Here is a 15,223-nt window from a genome sequence, read left to right on the forward strand (position 1 = left end):
TCCAGACAGATGAGAAGAGAAAAGCAAGGACAGACACATGGTGATAAGAGGACACAGACGTGCACACATGGGTTCATTATTAAATATGATGAGATGGTAAAATAAATTAGACAACTGTTGTCCACAAAACTGGTGGTTCTGGTTCGCGGGCTTCCACAGAATCTTGGGCCAGAGATCTTTTGCTCAGTATTTCGACTTGCTGTTTTCCTTTAAAATAGTTCTGACTTGACCTTTGGCCTCAACTACCAAATTGGCTTGGAAAAGTTTAGAGAAAATTAAGCAATGATGCAAATTCTCGTCTGAATTTTCTCATGCATTTTAATATGAAAGTGTGTAGCAGCTCACGAGGGAAATTTGATCAATTAGTTCCATCCATTCCCCACAAAGTCGACAATCAAGAGAGAATCGTATTTTACCCTCCATAATTGTTATAAACACACAAAATGGAAAAAACTGAGTCACAAGAATCCTCATTATCATCATTCGTGAATGGGTAACTTCTGGAGTCACTGATGACATCTGCGGTTCAGATCCCACAGTCACTTTATGAATACACGTGTGATTGGTTTATCCAATAGTGTAAAAGTATAGTTGATTGGAATGTTGCAATTAGTGATCGTGTTCTACTTGGTTAATATTTGCGCAGTGCACTTTGGCTTCAGTTTCCACTCAGCGTGAATGTTTGTGCCCTGTGATTGACCACCCCAGTGTAGTAAACTAGTCAAAGCAAGATGAGATTATATCCAGCTTCCTCGTGTCACTGAATGGCCGAAGTGTTAAAGGATGGATGGAGAGAATGTGCGATATGCTTCATGTTCACCGAATCCTTTTCAGTGGAGCTCTACTGTTAGAAGGCAGCAATAATAAAAATAACAACATCATATGATAAGATTAGTAATATTTATTAAGAGTGTCATTTATATCACAATTGGTTTTGTTTTTGGCATCGTCAAGCAGACTGAAATAGTTTCTCATTAAATGTGGAGACGGTCGTCGGTCGCCTCTGCTTAATTCCAGGCTGCCTGGTGCTCTAAAAGCTCTGACATCATGAAAATGGTCATTTTGAATTGCAATTGCAGTCATAGACCTGAAACAGTTGGAAGTCTAAAACCACTGCAGAAGAGCTGAGCCGCGAATGACTTATTTTCTTTTGTAACCAAGCATGCTGGGTTTTTGGCTTTTCAGAAATGTCTCATATACTTGGCAAGGGTTTTTCAAGGCGAGCTGGTGACAAGTACTGGTAAAACAGCGCTAATAATTACTGGCAATCAAAAAGTTAATGATCTTGATGAGATGTGGTCATTTGTCAGGTCTGCAAGCAGGAAGCCTCATGGAAGGGAGGTGACCCGTGAAGGTAAGCGTTCAGGACAGTGATTGAGCCATTTTCAGCAGTAAAAAGTTAATAATTTTTCCAGAATGAATTTGATAACTTCATTATTTTTCATGTATAATTAATAACTTTCAAAACTAATTTTCCACTTGCTGTCGACTGAAGATGACATCACCTGTGCTGAGGAAGTAGGTAACGACCAGTCGTGACTCACCTGTTTTCTGGGTTTAGTCAGCAAGCTGGAAACTGTACATGAAAAATAATGAAGCTACCAAATTCATTCTGGAGAAAATATTATTTTTTTGCTGCTGAAAACGGCTCATTGAGTCAAGTATCCTTTTAACATTAGTTTGCATTCATCTTTCAATATTTTCCCCAAAACAGAGAGCCATATTTTCATTTTTTATTATTTTTTTTAACTGCATTGGCTGAAGAAATTCACCAGGTTCCTCCATACAAAAGCTGACAGGGGAATGTTTGTGAAGCTAACGAATATTTCTCCTCAGGGTTTGTCAGGTTTTGATCAAGGTCGCAACATCCGCTAAACGCTTTGTAAACGTTAGCCAACAGATTTAATGTCTTTTCTTGTCGCAAGGAAATTGTTAACATGAAAAACATTAGCCGCATATCTGGCGAATGTTTAGAAAACGTTTGAGCGGACGTTGTGACCTTGAACAAACTCTGACATGGAATCAACATTTGCTAGATGCACTATGGCATTTGCTGCTGCTCATGAGTCAGACATCTATAAATGTAATTAAATCGTCACTCGGTGATGGCTATCTGAGTCAATAATTGAAAAATAATGGAACACATTAATCACTCAAAGTTACAAAAAATAAACACTTTTTAAAAAAGAAATGCTTTATTATGTTTTATTCCTTTTCGAGAGAACACCTAAACCTAGCGTGCGATAGCTGTCCAGGTGTACACGGACGACAGGGCTCAGTTTCCGCAGAACACAAGCTAGGAAGCCATTTATCCACGAATGCAAGTGATTAAGCTTATTTATTTATGCATGTTTGAATGTCAATTCTATTAAAATGTCATAACTGCTAAATGAACATCTTTAAATAATATCCATATTTCATATTTTAGTATAATATAGAATTTAAGAAAATGTTTAAGAACAATAAACATGCATCACAAAAAGTTTTGTTTGTTTGTTTGTTTGTTTTTTATGACAATGGGGGTGCGGCACATGCACACACATGAACGATGAGATGGTACCTCTTGATAAGGTGATCCAAATTGTGTGAAAAATATTATTTTTATTGGATCACATGCTCCATTTCGCCAACTCTGGCACCGTACTGAAAACTGGGAGCTCCATCTTGGGGGTATCCTCCTAATAACATCATTTCAGTATTTCACCAGCTCGTGTTTCTTTTTATTAGACTTGAGGGATACCATAACAGAATTAGCAACAAAGTTGCCACACAAACTTTACTTTGGACATACGATGGCCACATTGTACTGTAGTTGCTACTCTGCTTGAGTGTGGACAAGGAGGCAGAGTTTTATTTTTATTTATTTTTTTTACTCTGTATGGATTCTTGTCTGTACTTGCATTCTCGTGGACTTGAAATATCAACATTCGCAGAACATGTGCTCTTTAAATTTAAAGTTGGCCTAGAAGAGGATGTGGTCTTGAGCTGCACATTTTGGTGACTGGCTTCCATACAAATCCAAGGATGCATTACATTGTATTGTCAAGTCTATCAGCCGAACATAATAAAAAGGTGTTTTGGTTCTCCTATTCGCATAGATTATTATTTTACAGTATGACCTTGCTTAAACCATTTACAAGCTGACAATAAAGTGGAATATCCTTGAAGTTGTGCATTTTGGATCCTTGGACAGCAAACCATTATCATGTGCTTGTCAACATAAAGGGAAGTCAACCTATCTTTTGTGTATTAGAAGTTGTTTAGTTGTTTTGTGAGGCCACCACATAAGCTCAGAACATAATTAACATTGTTAAGGATTAGCATGGAAAAGAACACAGAAGTTTCCCAACAGATGACACAATATTACGGCACTGAAAATCCACATCCTCTATTTTACAACTAACCACGATGCGTATCAATTTCATAAACGGTACATACAGTTAAAGCAACCACAAAATATGTTACTGTGCTGTCTGTGACAGACAGATAAATGCTTTAGTTTGCTTGTCATTTTAGTGAAAAACTACAATCCATGATCAGGTCAGACATAGTCACAAACCGGCAAAATCACTAAATGATGCAACACTTGAAAAAAGTTATTTTCTGATGATTGGATGTTTGAAATCTGATCGTATGGCCACGACATGTGTGGTCCCTCAAGGGTCAGTCCTTGAACCCATTTTTTTCAGTCTTTATGTTACCCTTGTGTCAATTGTTTCAGACCGCCAATTTTAGTTCTCAAGGCTCTGCAGATGATACACAGCTACTGTATATTTATCAATGTCCCCATTTCATAGCAGTTCAATGAACACTGTCTAACAATTGGATGAACCACAATTTCCTTCATCTAAACAAAACTGAGATAGCTGTTTTTTTGGCAATAGAGAAAAGGGATTTGCAGTTAGTTGGAGTCACTGTCTTTCAAAAACGACCAAGACCAAGTCTGAAATCTTGGGGTGATGATAGACTCGGACCTGATTTTCAGCAATTCTGTCAAATCGATAACCAAACAAAAAAGCCTTTCCCCAGCTGAAAAACATATCCAGACTGAAGGGTTGCATGCTCCAAGCGTATCCATGCATGCTTTTATTTCCAGTGGACATGATTATTGTAATAGTCTTCTGATTGGACTTCCTCAAAAGAGAATCAAACAGCTGCAGCTCGTTCAGAATGCTGTAGTTCAGGTTCTGCCCAAAACAAAGAGATCACAACATATTACTGCAGTCCTAAGGGCTTTACACTGGCTCCCAGTCAGCTGTAGAATCGATTTTAAACTTCTGATACTACTGGGTCTGCAGACTTGGGCCAATTAGTGGAGCCCTGGTTAATTTCAAAGCAAACATGCTGCTACGCTACATGCAAATAGAATAAGTTGCCAACAGAAGTCAGCTCCAGGTAAAAGTGACTCCACCCTCCATACTTATGATTAATTGAAGCATTTTAAAAATAAATTTCACTATATGGTCTTTTACGTAGTTTATTTATTTCCCTTTTTAAAATTTCATTAAATATTTTGTGGGTGGCACGGTGGAAGACTAGTTAGCACGTCTGCCTCCCAGTTCTGAGGACTTGGGTCCGAGTCCGGGCTCCGGCCTTCCTGGGTGGAGTTTTCATGTTCTTCCCGTGCCTGCGTGGGTCTTCTCCGGGTACTCCAGTCTCTTCCCACATCCCAAAGACATGCATGGCAGGTTAATTGGGCGCTCCGAATTGTCCCTAGGTGTGCTTTTGAGTGTGGATGGTTCTTCGTCTCTGTGTGCCCTGCGATTGGCTGGCAACCAGTCCAGGGTGTACCCCGCCTACTGCCCAAAGCCAGCTGTAATAGGCTCCAGCACCCCCCGCGACCCCTGTGAGGAGTAAGTGGTCAAGAAAATGGATGGATGGATGAAATCATTTGTTTGTAGATGTGTTAAAATGTCAATGTTCATTTGTTTAGTAATTTTAATTAGCTATTTTTGTTCTCTTTGCTTTGACAAATGTCTTCAGCTGTTGTAACGTGCAAAAACGGGAGGGCAACAATAGAACTGGAAGTCCACAAGTTCACTTTAATGAAAAAAACAATGGGCTTGGCGCCACGATGCATCAACAATAGCCCTACGCTTCCACGGTGTCAAAAAATTGACAGCCCAAAACGAAAAAGCGCTACACATGCACCAAAAACAAGGAGGTGCCACCCATGCGGATTATAACACTGTTCTGTTTGCAAATGCTTTTCGGTGTTCTTTTGGTTGTGTGAAGCACAGAGTTGCCTTATATATAAAAATGTGCCTTCAAAATAAGTTTCGTTACTTTGTGTTTTTTAATGTATAAAGAAGTTTGTACAAAGCAAAAGAAGATTGTTAGTCCTCTTAATTTGACATTGAACTGCCACCCAGAAAAAAAAAATTGAAACTGGAAGTGTATACTAGGCTTGGGAAGGCATTGAATCCTCAATACAAACCTCTCACAGTTTGAGCCAGTAGAGATACACAACTCACTTTCAAAGAGCGTGACTGCCCAATGATGACATCACTCATGTCTTTTCCCACTGGGAACCGAATTATGTTTGCGGTTTGAAATAGCACAAACTTTCCACTTACAGTAACATTTTTTTGTTTTCTTTTCAGACAAGCGTAAATAGTCTTCATTTCACTCACCCACCTCGTGCCTGAAGCTGACGCTGCCATCTGTTCCGCAAATCATTTTTCTCTCTTTGTCAGACTGGCATAGGCAATGTAAGAGGTTTGTTGTGTGACAATGAGCTGAACGGACTAACTACTGTAATCTCCTTGTTAGGCAGGAAGAGGAAAGAGATCAGTCATGGTGATGTTCTCACCCTTTTGATCAAACTATGCAAGGTCTGGCATGTGGTGCACTCTCCACCCACCCTCACTAAGGTCTGTTAGGGAGTCTGAAAAAAATAACATGCTTGTCTGAATGAGAGAGTCAGTGTGTGGTTGGTTGTGCTCTGTGTAAGCGATCCCATTTAGGAGCAGAAACATTTTGGACATAATGATTTTCTTTGTGTCACTTTGTTGTAATGCTGTAAAATTCCCAAGTGGGTGCGAGAAAATTGCCCAGACATTATGAGAAGCTACAACAGCCTGCTTTGACCTTGTATGTGGCTAGGACAGACTATATATAGTACCTTCACAGAATCCAGGTAATTTTGGCAGGATATTACTTATAAAACAATAAACTTGATTTTTGTTACAGGGGCCCTTGTAAGGGTAAGAGGCGTTGCATCAAGAGGGGTTTGAATTAACTATTGAAGGCTCAAAATTTAACCCATGCTATTCTTATATTATTTGTGTATACAGCACAATAAATTACATTTAACTTGGTGAATATTCGTACTTGACGCAAATGCTCTCACTGATGTTGTTGTCAACATTGATTTGTCCCCCGTTGTTTCCCTCTTAAGGCATGTGTGATTATCATTGTAGCAAAGTCTGCCGTTGTTATTGGTTTGTTTCTCTTTTCTCCCTGTCTGCAATCTGGGTAAATGGTCGGGCTGAGTATCGATTCTAATTTCCTCAATTGATTCAATTTGAATTCACAAGTATTCAGTTGATTCAATTTCGATTTTTTTTTTTTTTTTTTTTTCTTTTTTTTTTTTTTTAACAATTTGACTCACTTCAGATTAATCCGATATTGATTAATTACGGAACATCCCTTTTGCTCAAATATCAAGTGTGACAAAAACTCCACAAACATTAAATTCCAAATTAATGATAATGACATTTTTTTCTTTATTCCTCACAAGGGTCGCAGGGGGTGCTGGAGCCTATCTCAGCTGGCTTTGGGCAGTAGGCGGGGTACACCCAGACTGGTTGCCAGCCAATCGAAGGGCACACAGAGACGATGATAATGACATAATAAATGAAAACATTTTTATCATTCAAAATTTGTAAATATACAGTATATTTAAACAATTCTGAATTGTCTTCAATAAGTCAGGTCTTTCATAAATGTAAGAAAATATTTTTAAATTCATGTGAACAGTAAATTTCAAGAAAACAGTAAGATACAAAAAATTGCCTTTAAATTGTATTTTCTTATGAATTTATGGGAAAAAGCTATATTAAAATAACCAATTCATGGTTTTGTGAATCAATATCATGCTCGAAAAGAGAAATTGGTTCAATATTGATTATTCTTTTTTTTTAAACCCTAGTGCACTGCAAACATACTGGAAAATAGCACTAGCATATAGGTAGAGACTGCTTAAATGTGCCATTTAACAGCTGTGCATTGTTGCACTAATATTAATTTAGTTTAGCCCTGACTCATCATGCAGTGGTACCAACTAAACTGGTACCAGTTAAGTGAGCAAGAGCTGCACATGAGGTCTCCTTATATAACCAACTTTGTCATTGTCTACGCTGATCTTGTTTATGGACAAGCTGGAGGCAATCCCAGCTGACTTTGGAGAGAGGCAGAGTACACTCTGGACCAGTTGCCAGTCAATAGCAGGGAAACAAGTGTGAAATGTGAATCAAATATTGCAAGTCTCACATTTTATGGTTTTCTCAAAGCATTCACATAAAAGATGTTTAGAATAAAAACAATTCAGCAAATAATGATAATTATTTATTTATTTATTTATTTATTTATTTATTTATTTTACTTATGCACAATTACCTCCTCTGGATTGAACAAAAGCTGATAAAACTGGGAAACGTAATTATATATCGTAAGAAATCATCCCCTTGTAATAAAATGAATAATTCATGAAAATGTTATTCACTTTCAAATAGATTGGATGGACATGCTTCCCCAGTATTTTTATTTATTTATTTTTATTATACCTGCACACAGCTCTGTAGTGTCTGCGCTGCTCATGTAATTCTATAATAAGCTCTAATATGCTGGCCCTCAAGGAAAAGTGGAAAAAGTACTTCAGCAAGCATTTTGCCAGGTGCTCTAATGGTCAACCCTCAGGGAGTCAAAACCTGACTGAATTTGCACACGGTAAAAGGTCAGCAATGTTCGAGGGGACTGGTATGTACTCTGTAACGTTGTATGTCGGGCTGAGGTAATGTCCACACGCTAACAAAGCCGAGCTTTTTATTTTTCACTTTAAAAAGTTTTCCAGAATTTTTCAAGAAACGTCTGCAGCACACACATATGTATGCCAGGTAAGAGTCTAAGTGGTGTTGTAATGCTGCCACAGAATACAGAATAAGATGCCAGTGCAATGTAAACATAATCACAAGAATGCCAGGGAATGCAAAGCGAGCAAGAAACTGTGTTGAGTGATGTTGCGGTGCAACTTCTTCTTGATATATTTTGGAATGTAGATGGCAACCACAGACACAGCCTGTGATGACACACTGAAGGCCAAAGCAGTTTTCCGTAACCTTGTTGCACCGTATATACGGAAATGCGAGGACAGCATTTTGAGATGCACTCACTCTGGGACCATTTTCAAAAATGTTCAGGCTCCTAAAAAGCCCATTGCATTTGAACAAATGTAGAAACAATAACAAATCTTTGCGGACACACTCGTTTCCCTGTGGACACGGCCTTCGATTACTATTGAGTGACATTAACCGCTTTGTTCAAGTTCAAGGTTCCATATACACATCTTCTGCCATTATGTTGAAATCATTATATGCCTTAGGGCTTGGCGATACGACCAAAAAATAAAATTTGGATAGCTTGCTTAAATGCCACAATTAAGTCGTTGTAACTGTTGTAAATGTGTGTATATTTTTTATGTATATTTGGATATAACAGAGCTTTTAATAATCCAGAAGAGTGTTTTTATTTATACGCACCTCGATTCCACGATTTAGCTCATTTCCAAATTTTAAAATGACAAATTAGTCAAATGTATTCGATTCATTGCCCAGCCCGATGCCTTAAAGCCTATATACGATTTTTTTTTTCTTTCTTTAAGCTATCCCGCCTGGTTATTGTCAACAAGATGTCTTAATGTCAAAGAAAATGACACTTTATGAAATGTGCATTACAAAGATTTCTTTTTGAATGCAAAAATGAATTTCTTTCAGCTTTAATAGCCCAGCTCTTTATTTTTATTGTTAATTTTTTGTTTATGTCTTGGGCATGACCTGTCATGATCTGTTTTTTGTTTGATTTGGTTTAGTTGGATTTTGTCATGTTTTCCATGTGTCTCCTTTTATCACTGTCTCATCAAGTTTTATCATGTCCACCTGTGTTTATCATCCTGGTCCCTTGTGACATCCAATCAGCTCCCTCAGCCGCGTGTGTCTTGTCCAGCTGTCTCTCATTGTCTCATTAGTGTGTGTATTTGGTTCGGTGTTCTTTCTTTCCTGGTTGGTCGATTGTCTTTATGTCACGTTCTTGCCATGTCTTGTTCCTTGTTTGTTTGGTTCATTGTGTCTTGTTTTGGCAATTCTGTTTTTTGAATACCGGAGCACCCTGTTTGCTTTTTTTTTTTTTTTTTTTTTTTGTTAAATGCGTTTTTGGTTTTTTTTGTTTTTGTTTTTTTTTGTTTTTGTTTTTTTAGCACCTCTGCCTCCACACCATGGTTCCCTGCGCTTGGGTCCACATCGCCAACATAAAACCTGACAGGACTGGTATAGATTTTTAGAGGCTGATTCTGGTATTTGGCAGAATAAAATTCCGATAACTGATTACTGGTAATTATCTGTATAATTTACAAGTTCCTGAACGCAATAATAAAGATAGGAATTACAGGCAGAACATTTGACATCGTCCTTTAGCGTTTGTTTAACAATAGAGAATTTTTTATTTTATTTTATTTTTTTAAAGGTTTTATCGGGTTGTAAGTCATGTGTTGCAATGTGCTAATGTGTAGGGGAAAAATTGTAATAAGCAGAGAATTTCTGTTGATTTTAAAAGACCAAATTTCTGATGATTACATTGGCTGGCCCATTTTTGGTCAGGCCCTACTTATTGTAAGCTACTTATTGTGTGTGTGTGTGTGTGTGTGTGTGTGGATATATATATATATATATATATATATATATTTATATATATATTTTATTATTATTTATTTATTTATTTTTCCTTAACGTGCGATTAATTTTAACTTACTTATTTAGAAAGTCTGTACTGGGGGAATTCCAAACGCAACATAGCAGACAGGTCCACATCAAAACCTAGAAAATAAATGTAATAATAATGCATATATTTTGTGACTGGGGTCAAGTTATAGTTTACAATTTTAAAAATGTGCAGAATTTCACAAATTTTAAAGATTAGATAGCTCACTCGTCCTTTTTACAGTACGGTACATCCTTTTAATTTTAACTCAATTTTATGAATTATGAAATTATTGTATTAATGACTAAAAGATGCAGCCATATTTCTATTAGTTTAACATTTTTCCCCCACTTTTATGTTAACAAGAATATGAAAACTTAGAAAAAAAATATTTGATTGTACATTTAAAACACATAAAATTTGTGATTAATCACAAGTTAACTATTTAAGTCATGCGATTAATTACAATTAAAAATTCTAGTTGCCTGACACCCCTAATATACATCTTAATTTCCTTTGTTGGTTTTTGCTCCAATGTTGTCCTACAGTTGTGAACGAAAATGTGAAAGGTCACTTTGTCAATTTGACTTTGCAAGGGAGCAGACATTTTCCTGCATACTTGTGACTAGGGGTGTGAATTGCCTAGTACCTGACCATTCGATTCGTATCACGATTCACAGGTCACGATTCGATTCGATACCGATTAATCCCGATACGAATTTATAAGTCGATTGTTGCGATTTTTTTCATTCAAATTTAGAAAATTCTAATCAGTAAAATTGTAGAGTGTAAGATTTGTATGAAAATGTATTGTTTATTTATCTGAAACTTCAGTCTTATAAAGGTTGTAATCTATTTCATGCTTGAACAGCATTAGAATGAAATATTAAGGCTTAATGTTACGTTCATAAAACATTCTTCCATGCTTAAGGTGTGAACCCTAACCCAAAGTAAGATGTTTTGTTAAATATTTTTCCATTAAAAATGGAAGTTTAAAAATCGATTCAGCCGCCTATTGAATCGATTCGAGAATTGCGCGATGTAGTATCGCGATATATTGGCGAATCGATTTTTTTTAACACCCCTACTTGTGACCTTGTCATTCAAGTACTTCCCAAAGTCACAATTATTTTTTGTCTACCGCAGCCGGCTACCGTGCCTTACAAGTACATTTAAGCAGATTTGACAAAGAGCGAGCCTGCTCTGTCATTTAGTAACTGACTAGAGAGCCTGTTCAAATTGTTATCATTTATCCACAACTGGATTAGTTAAATTCTACAATTGTATGAAGACATTTTAACTGAAAGGTGGCGTCCATATACATGAAACTTAGTATATACTGTATATGAGTACTGTAACAGGTATAATTTCTAATGTTTTTATTTTGATCAGGAATAACGGGTCACTTGACACTCACTGATCAATTTTATAGTAAAGATTACACATAAACATACTGTATATCAAACGTGTACTCACATTAGTATCTCTCTAACAGAAATGTCTGGCCATCAGTTTAAGGCACAGTATGACATTGAGGAATGTTCCCTACTTGTCATTGTCCAGATGTTTGCGTAGTGCTTCCTGTGCCTGTATAAACAAGGAGCGCCTCTCCATCCCTTAAGTGCTCAGCTGATTGGGGTTCCCAATATCACATCATCCCTGGGCCAAACCAAACACTGAGTCACATCGCACTAAACCACATGCACTTACAGTGCATGCCCTTTGTCAGTGACAGTTTATGCTATTGTGTCCTACGCTGTTTACAGCCATGCAACAAATGGACCATGATGTAATGAGTGAACCCTGTTGTATTGCAAGATGTCATTGTAAGAGAGAGAGAGAAAAAAAAAAATTGCCTTTTGCTGCTTACTGTCAAGTACTGGAGTCCATTATGCCTCCAGAGCTGAAGATGTTACAACAAGCAAATATAATCTTGTTGCATCAATATTACCTGTAGATTGGGCCAATCCTACATGAACAACAAGATGTTTTGACCCATTTATCAATTGCATCATCATGCCCATCCCTAGATTACTTGAGCAAGGAATGTTTGAAGTTACTTACGCTTTGTGCACCGCTGGGATCCTTGAGTTTTACTCCATCCATGACAACACTGGCCTCCGCAGACATTCACGCTGCAAAGAAAAAACAACTACGTAACTCTAAAATGGTGTTGAACCTTCCTTGGCAGCTTTGCATAGCTACTAAGTTTCGTCAAACCACATGATAGTGAACATTCAAAGTAATTTTAAATAATAAGTGTATTGGACTCTAAAACACTATTCGCATCTATTTTAGAAGGACAATTTGCCCTCATTATGAGCTTTATACAGCTTAAGAAAGACTGAAATTCTTCTGACTTTGAATAACTGCATATAAGTGTCCTGTGCATTTCTTGGTCTTTTTTGCATGTTCAACAAACTTTATCAAACTTATGAAATAGAAAGTCGTTGCTGCAAAATGTTTTTGCAATTGCCTGCCTCTAAATACTTGACTTTGTGAACAACAAATGACAAACTTCTGGTGTTGCTCACCCAACTAGAAGCCTTCTCGATGATGTTGTAGGCCTGTTTCATGCGTGTGCGCGCGCGTGTGGGTGCACGCGTGGTAGTACGGCATTGTGACTCATCAAGCAGAGCTTGAATGAAAATTTGTCAGACCCTTTTTTCTTTTCTACAGTGAGGCCCATCAAAGGTCATGACGAATCTATTACAAACTCTTTCTGGTTGATTTCCAATCCCACAATGAATCCATGTTATTACAGATGTGTTTGGCTCAGTTTGAATTTAGTGACAAAACACAACCCCTGAGATATGTTTTATTGCATATTTCACATTCCCTTCAATTTCTCTTTTTATTATTGTGTCACCTGCGATTTGCTGGCAACCAGTTCAGGGTGTACCCCACCTACTGCACAAAGCCAGCTGAGATAGGCTCCAGCACCCCCCACGGCCCTTGTGAGGAATAAGCGGTCAAGAAAATGGATGGATGGATGGATGGATGGATTATTGTGTCACATTCAAAAGTAATGAAAATATTTGGGTAAAAAATAACTCAAATATGGGCCAAGAAGGGACTGACCACTACTCTTTTTTTTTTTTTTTTTTTAAGACCAAAAAATGTGATTGTTTTGTACAAAAAAAAAATGGTAGCTGACGATCCCTTTTTGACCTATAACTGGGTTATTTTTTGACACAACTGTTTTTTAGTTCAGACATTACAATCTCTCCAGCAATTTATTTTGCATCTACATCGAGTTTTGATCCCTCATCCTCTGATTACAGGGATAAAGACAAGCCTATAGCCTACTCAGTTATAGTAAGGACAGCACAGTTGGGTACCACAAGCGCCAGGCATGTATGGTTTTGTTATGTACAGCATTTTTATTTTTTAAATTTAAATTTTATAGACGGTTTTCATAATGTTAAAACTAGAGAATTTTCAGAATAAAAAGCAAAATAGCCTATGTGATTTTCAGAATTTCCATTCGTTTGTATCTAATTGAATTAATATTGAATTCGCCAGCACCAAACTGTGTGTAGGTCAGTAGGTTGGCTCAGCGCTGCACACTTTTTGAAATAAACAATAAGAAGAAATTACTTTTAAAAGTGAATGAATACAAAGGTTGTCAGTCCGACAGAGCGTCTTACCCAGACTGCTTGAGAAGCTGCCTGTGCTGGTTCTGCTCCGGAGCGCCGTGCCGAACAATGGACTCCTGGGCTGTCGAGGCTTGCTTCCCCATCCGGCGGGTCCGGACCTGGCCGCCCAACTTGGCGGTGAGTTCGACGTTGTAAGTGTGCGGAAGCGCCGACGCGCCGTGACGCGATGAAATTGAGCTGACTCGCATCCCATCCCCTCGGTTAGCTCCCGCCGAGCCTGGACCGGGACCGGGACCGGGACCGGGACCTGGTCCGGGTTGGAGCACGTATAGCTTCCTGACGCCGCTCTGCTGCTGTGCCCCAACTGACAAGCATAATGCCGAGAGAAGGAAACCAAATGAAAGTAAAAGGCCCCTACTCCAATCCATGTCCGCGTCGTTATAAATCCAAAGTTGGAAAAAAAGTTTTTAAATGGGGGCTCGGCTCCGGTAAACTCGATTTTTCTATGAAAATAGACCAGTGAGGTTGATTATATTCTTGTAGTCCTCGAATTCCGTATAGTTAAGTCCTTTAAAAATATAAATAAAAGATTTGTTTTTTAAAACTAATATATAGCTGACTTCACAATGACAATTTCAACTAAAATGTTAGCACCGAGTAGTACAAATAAAAGTGACCGCGCTGTCCCCGCGCGAGAAGGTTCTGCTGCAGCTGGTCGTGGACACTACGTCCGAGGAGCTCCACAAGTCCAGGAAAGTTTCTTGATGGAGCAGAAGTCTGCCAGCCCAGCAGTAGCCTGCCTCCAGAAGTGACGTCACGAGGGGGAGTCTGTGCACACACCGCAACTACATAAGCTGGGAGTTCCTCGAACCTCTGTTAGGGGAACCCTGAGCGAAATACGCTCACCCACACACCTGCACACCAGACTGACCCTCCCTGACACCTTTGTGCTCAACAAACATCCGCATGTGAAGAATGTGGGAATTTTGTCTGACTTCTACTTAAGCTACAATCACACTCACAGCCACAGCATTAGGTAGGCTATTTAATTGATCACAATCAGATGCATTATTGTTATTTGCCAATGCATGTATGTTAAAAACAAACAAGAAAGTTGTATCTGACAGTTGGAGTCACTTTTACTTTCGCAAGAAAACATTTTCAACATGTCACATTGTCACATGACCTTCAGAGTTGGCAGTTTGAATGTGTGAAGTAAACCTTAACTAGTACTTCACACATTCAGACTGCCCAATTTACCTCATGTAATATCGTCTATAAATTGCTTTGAAGGAAGACGGAATGCAATTTACATTTGTACCGGTAATGAGTCTATTGATGTTTGGCTAAACAGAACTCAACCAAACCGTATAAAATCTCTACCAGTGAGGAAAATTCCTACAAACCCACTGATGAAAGTTTGGTGAATTGGTTCTCAACGGTTACTTCGTTTGTACTACTAATGACAACAGGAGGCTCAAACTCAGTTTATGGGGTTGCTGGATAATGAGTATGGGTGTGTCTGGGCCGTACCAAGTATGCCATAAAAAAAGCTTCAATTATTAAAATATAATCCAGTCTTCCAAATCTTTATCAATAGCAGTTCAGAACATTAACAATACTTCAGAATGTACTCAAAATTGGGGAGCCGT

General features: G+C 38.1%; 1 protein-coding gene across 4 annotated transcripts in view; it reads right to left on the reverse strand.

The window, feature by feature from the left end:
- ltbp1 (latent transforming growth factor beta binding protein 1) overlaps positions 1–14,358 on the reverse strand; it is a 97,352-nt gene extending 82,994 nt beyond the window's left edge. For 2 of the 4 annotated variants that reach the window (XM_077494396.1, XM_077494395.1), the window contains exons 1-2: positions 13,623–14,357; positions 12,037–12,107 (exon numbers count right to left, since the gene is read on the reverse strand). In XM_077494396.1, coding sequence (XP_077350522.1) covers positions 12,037–12,107; positions 13,623–13,999 — 448 coding nt within the window. In that variant the 5' untranslated portion in view covers positions 14,000–14,357. Of the gene's footprint in view, positions 1–5,637; positions 5,741–12,036; positions 12,108–13,622 lie in introns of those variants that run through there. The other 2 variants (XM_077494394.1, XM_077494397.1) reach the window with 2 other exon arrangements.
- Positions 14,359–15,223: the final 865 nt, after the last annotated feature.

Source organism: Festucalex cinctus, chromosome 14, assembly GCF_051991245.1.
Source record: "Festucalex cinctus isolate MCC-2025b chromosome 14, RoL_Fcin_1.0, whole genome shotgun sequence".
NCBI lineage: Eukaryota > Metazoa > Chordata > Actinopteri > Syngnathiformes > Syngnathidae > Festucalex > Festucalex cinctus.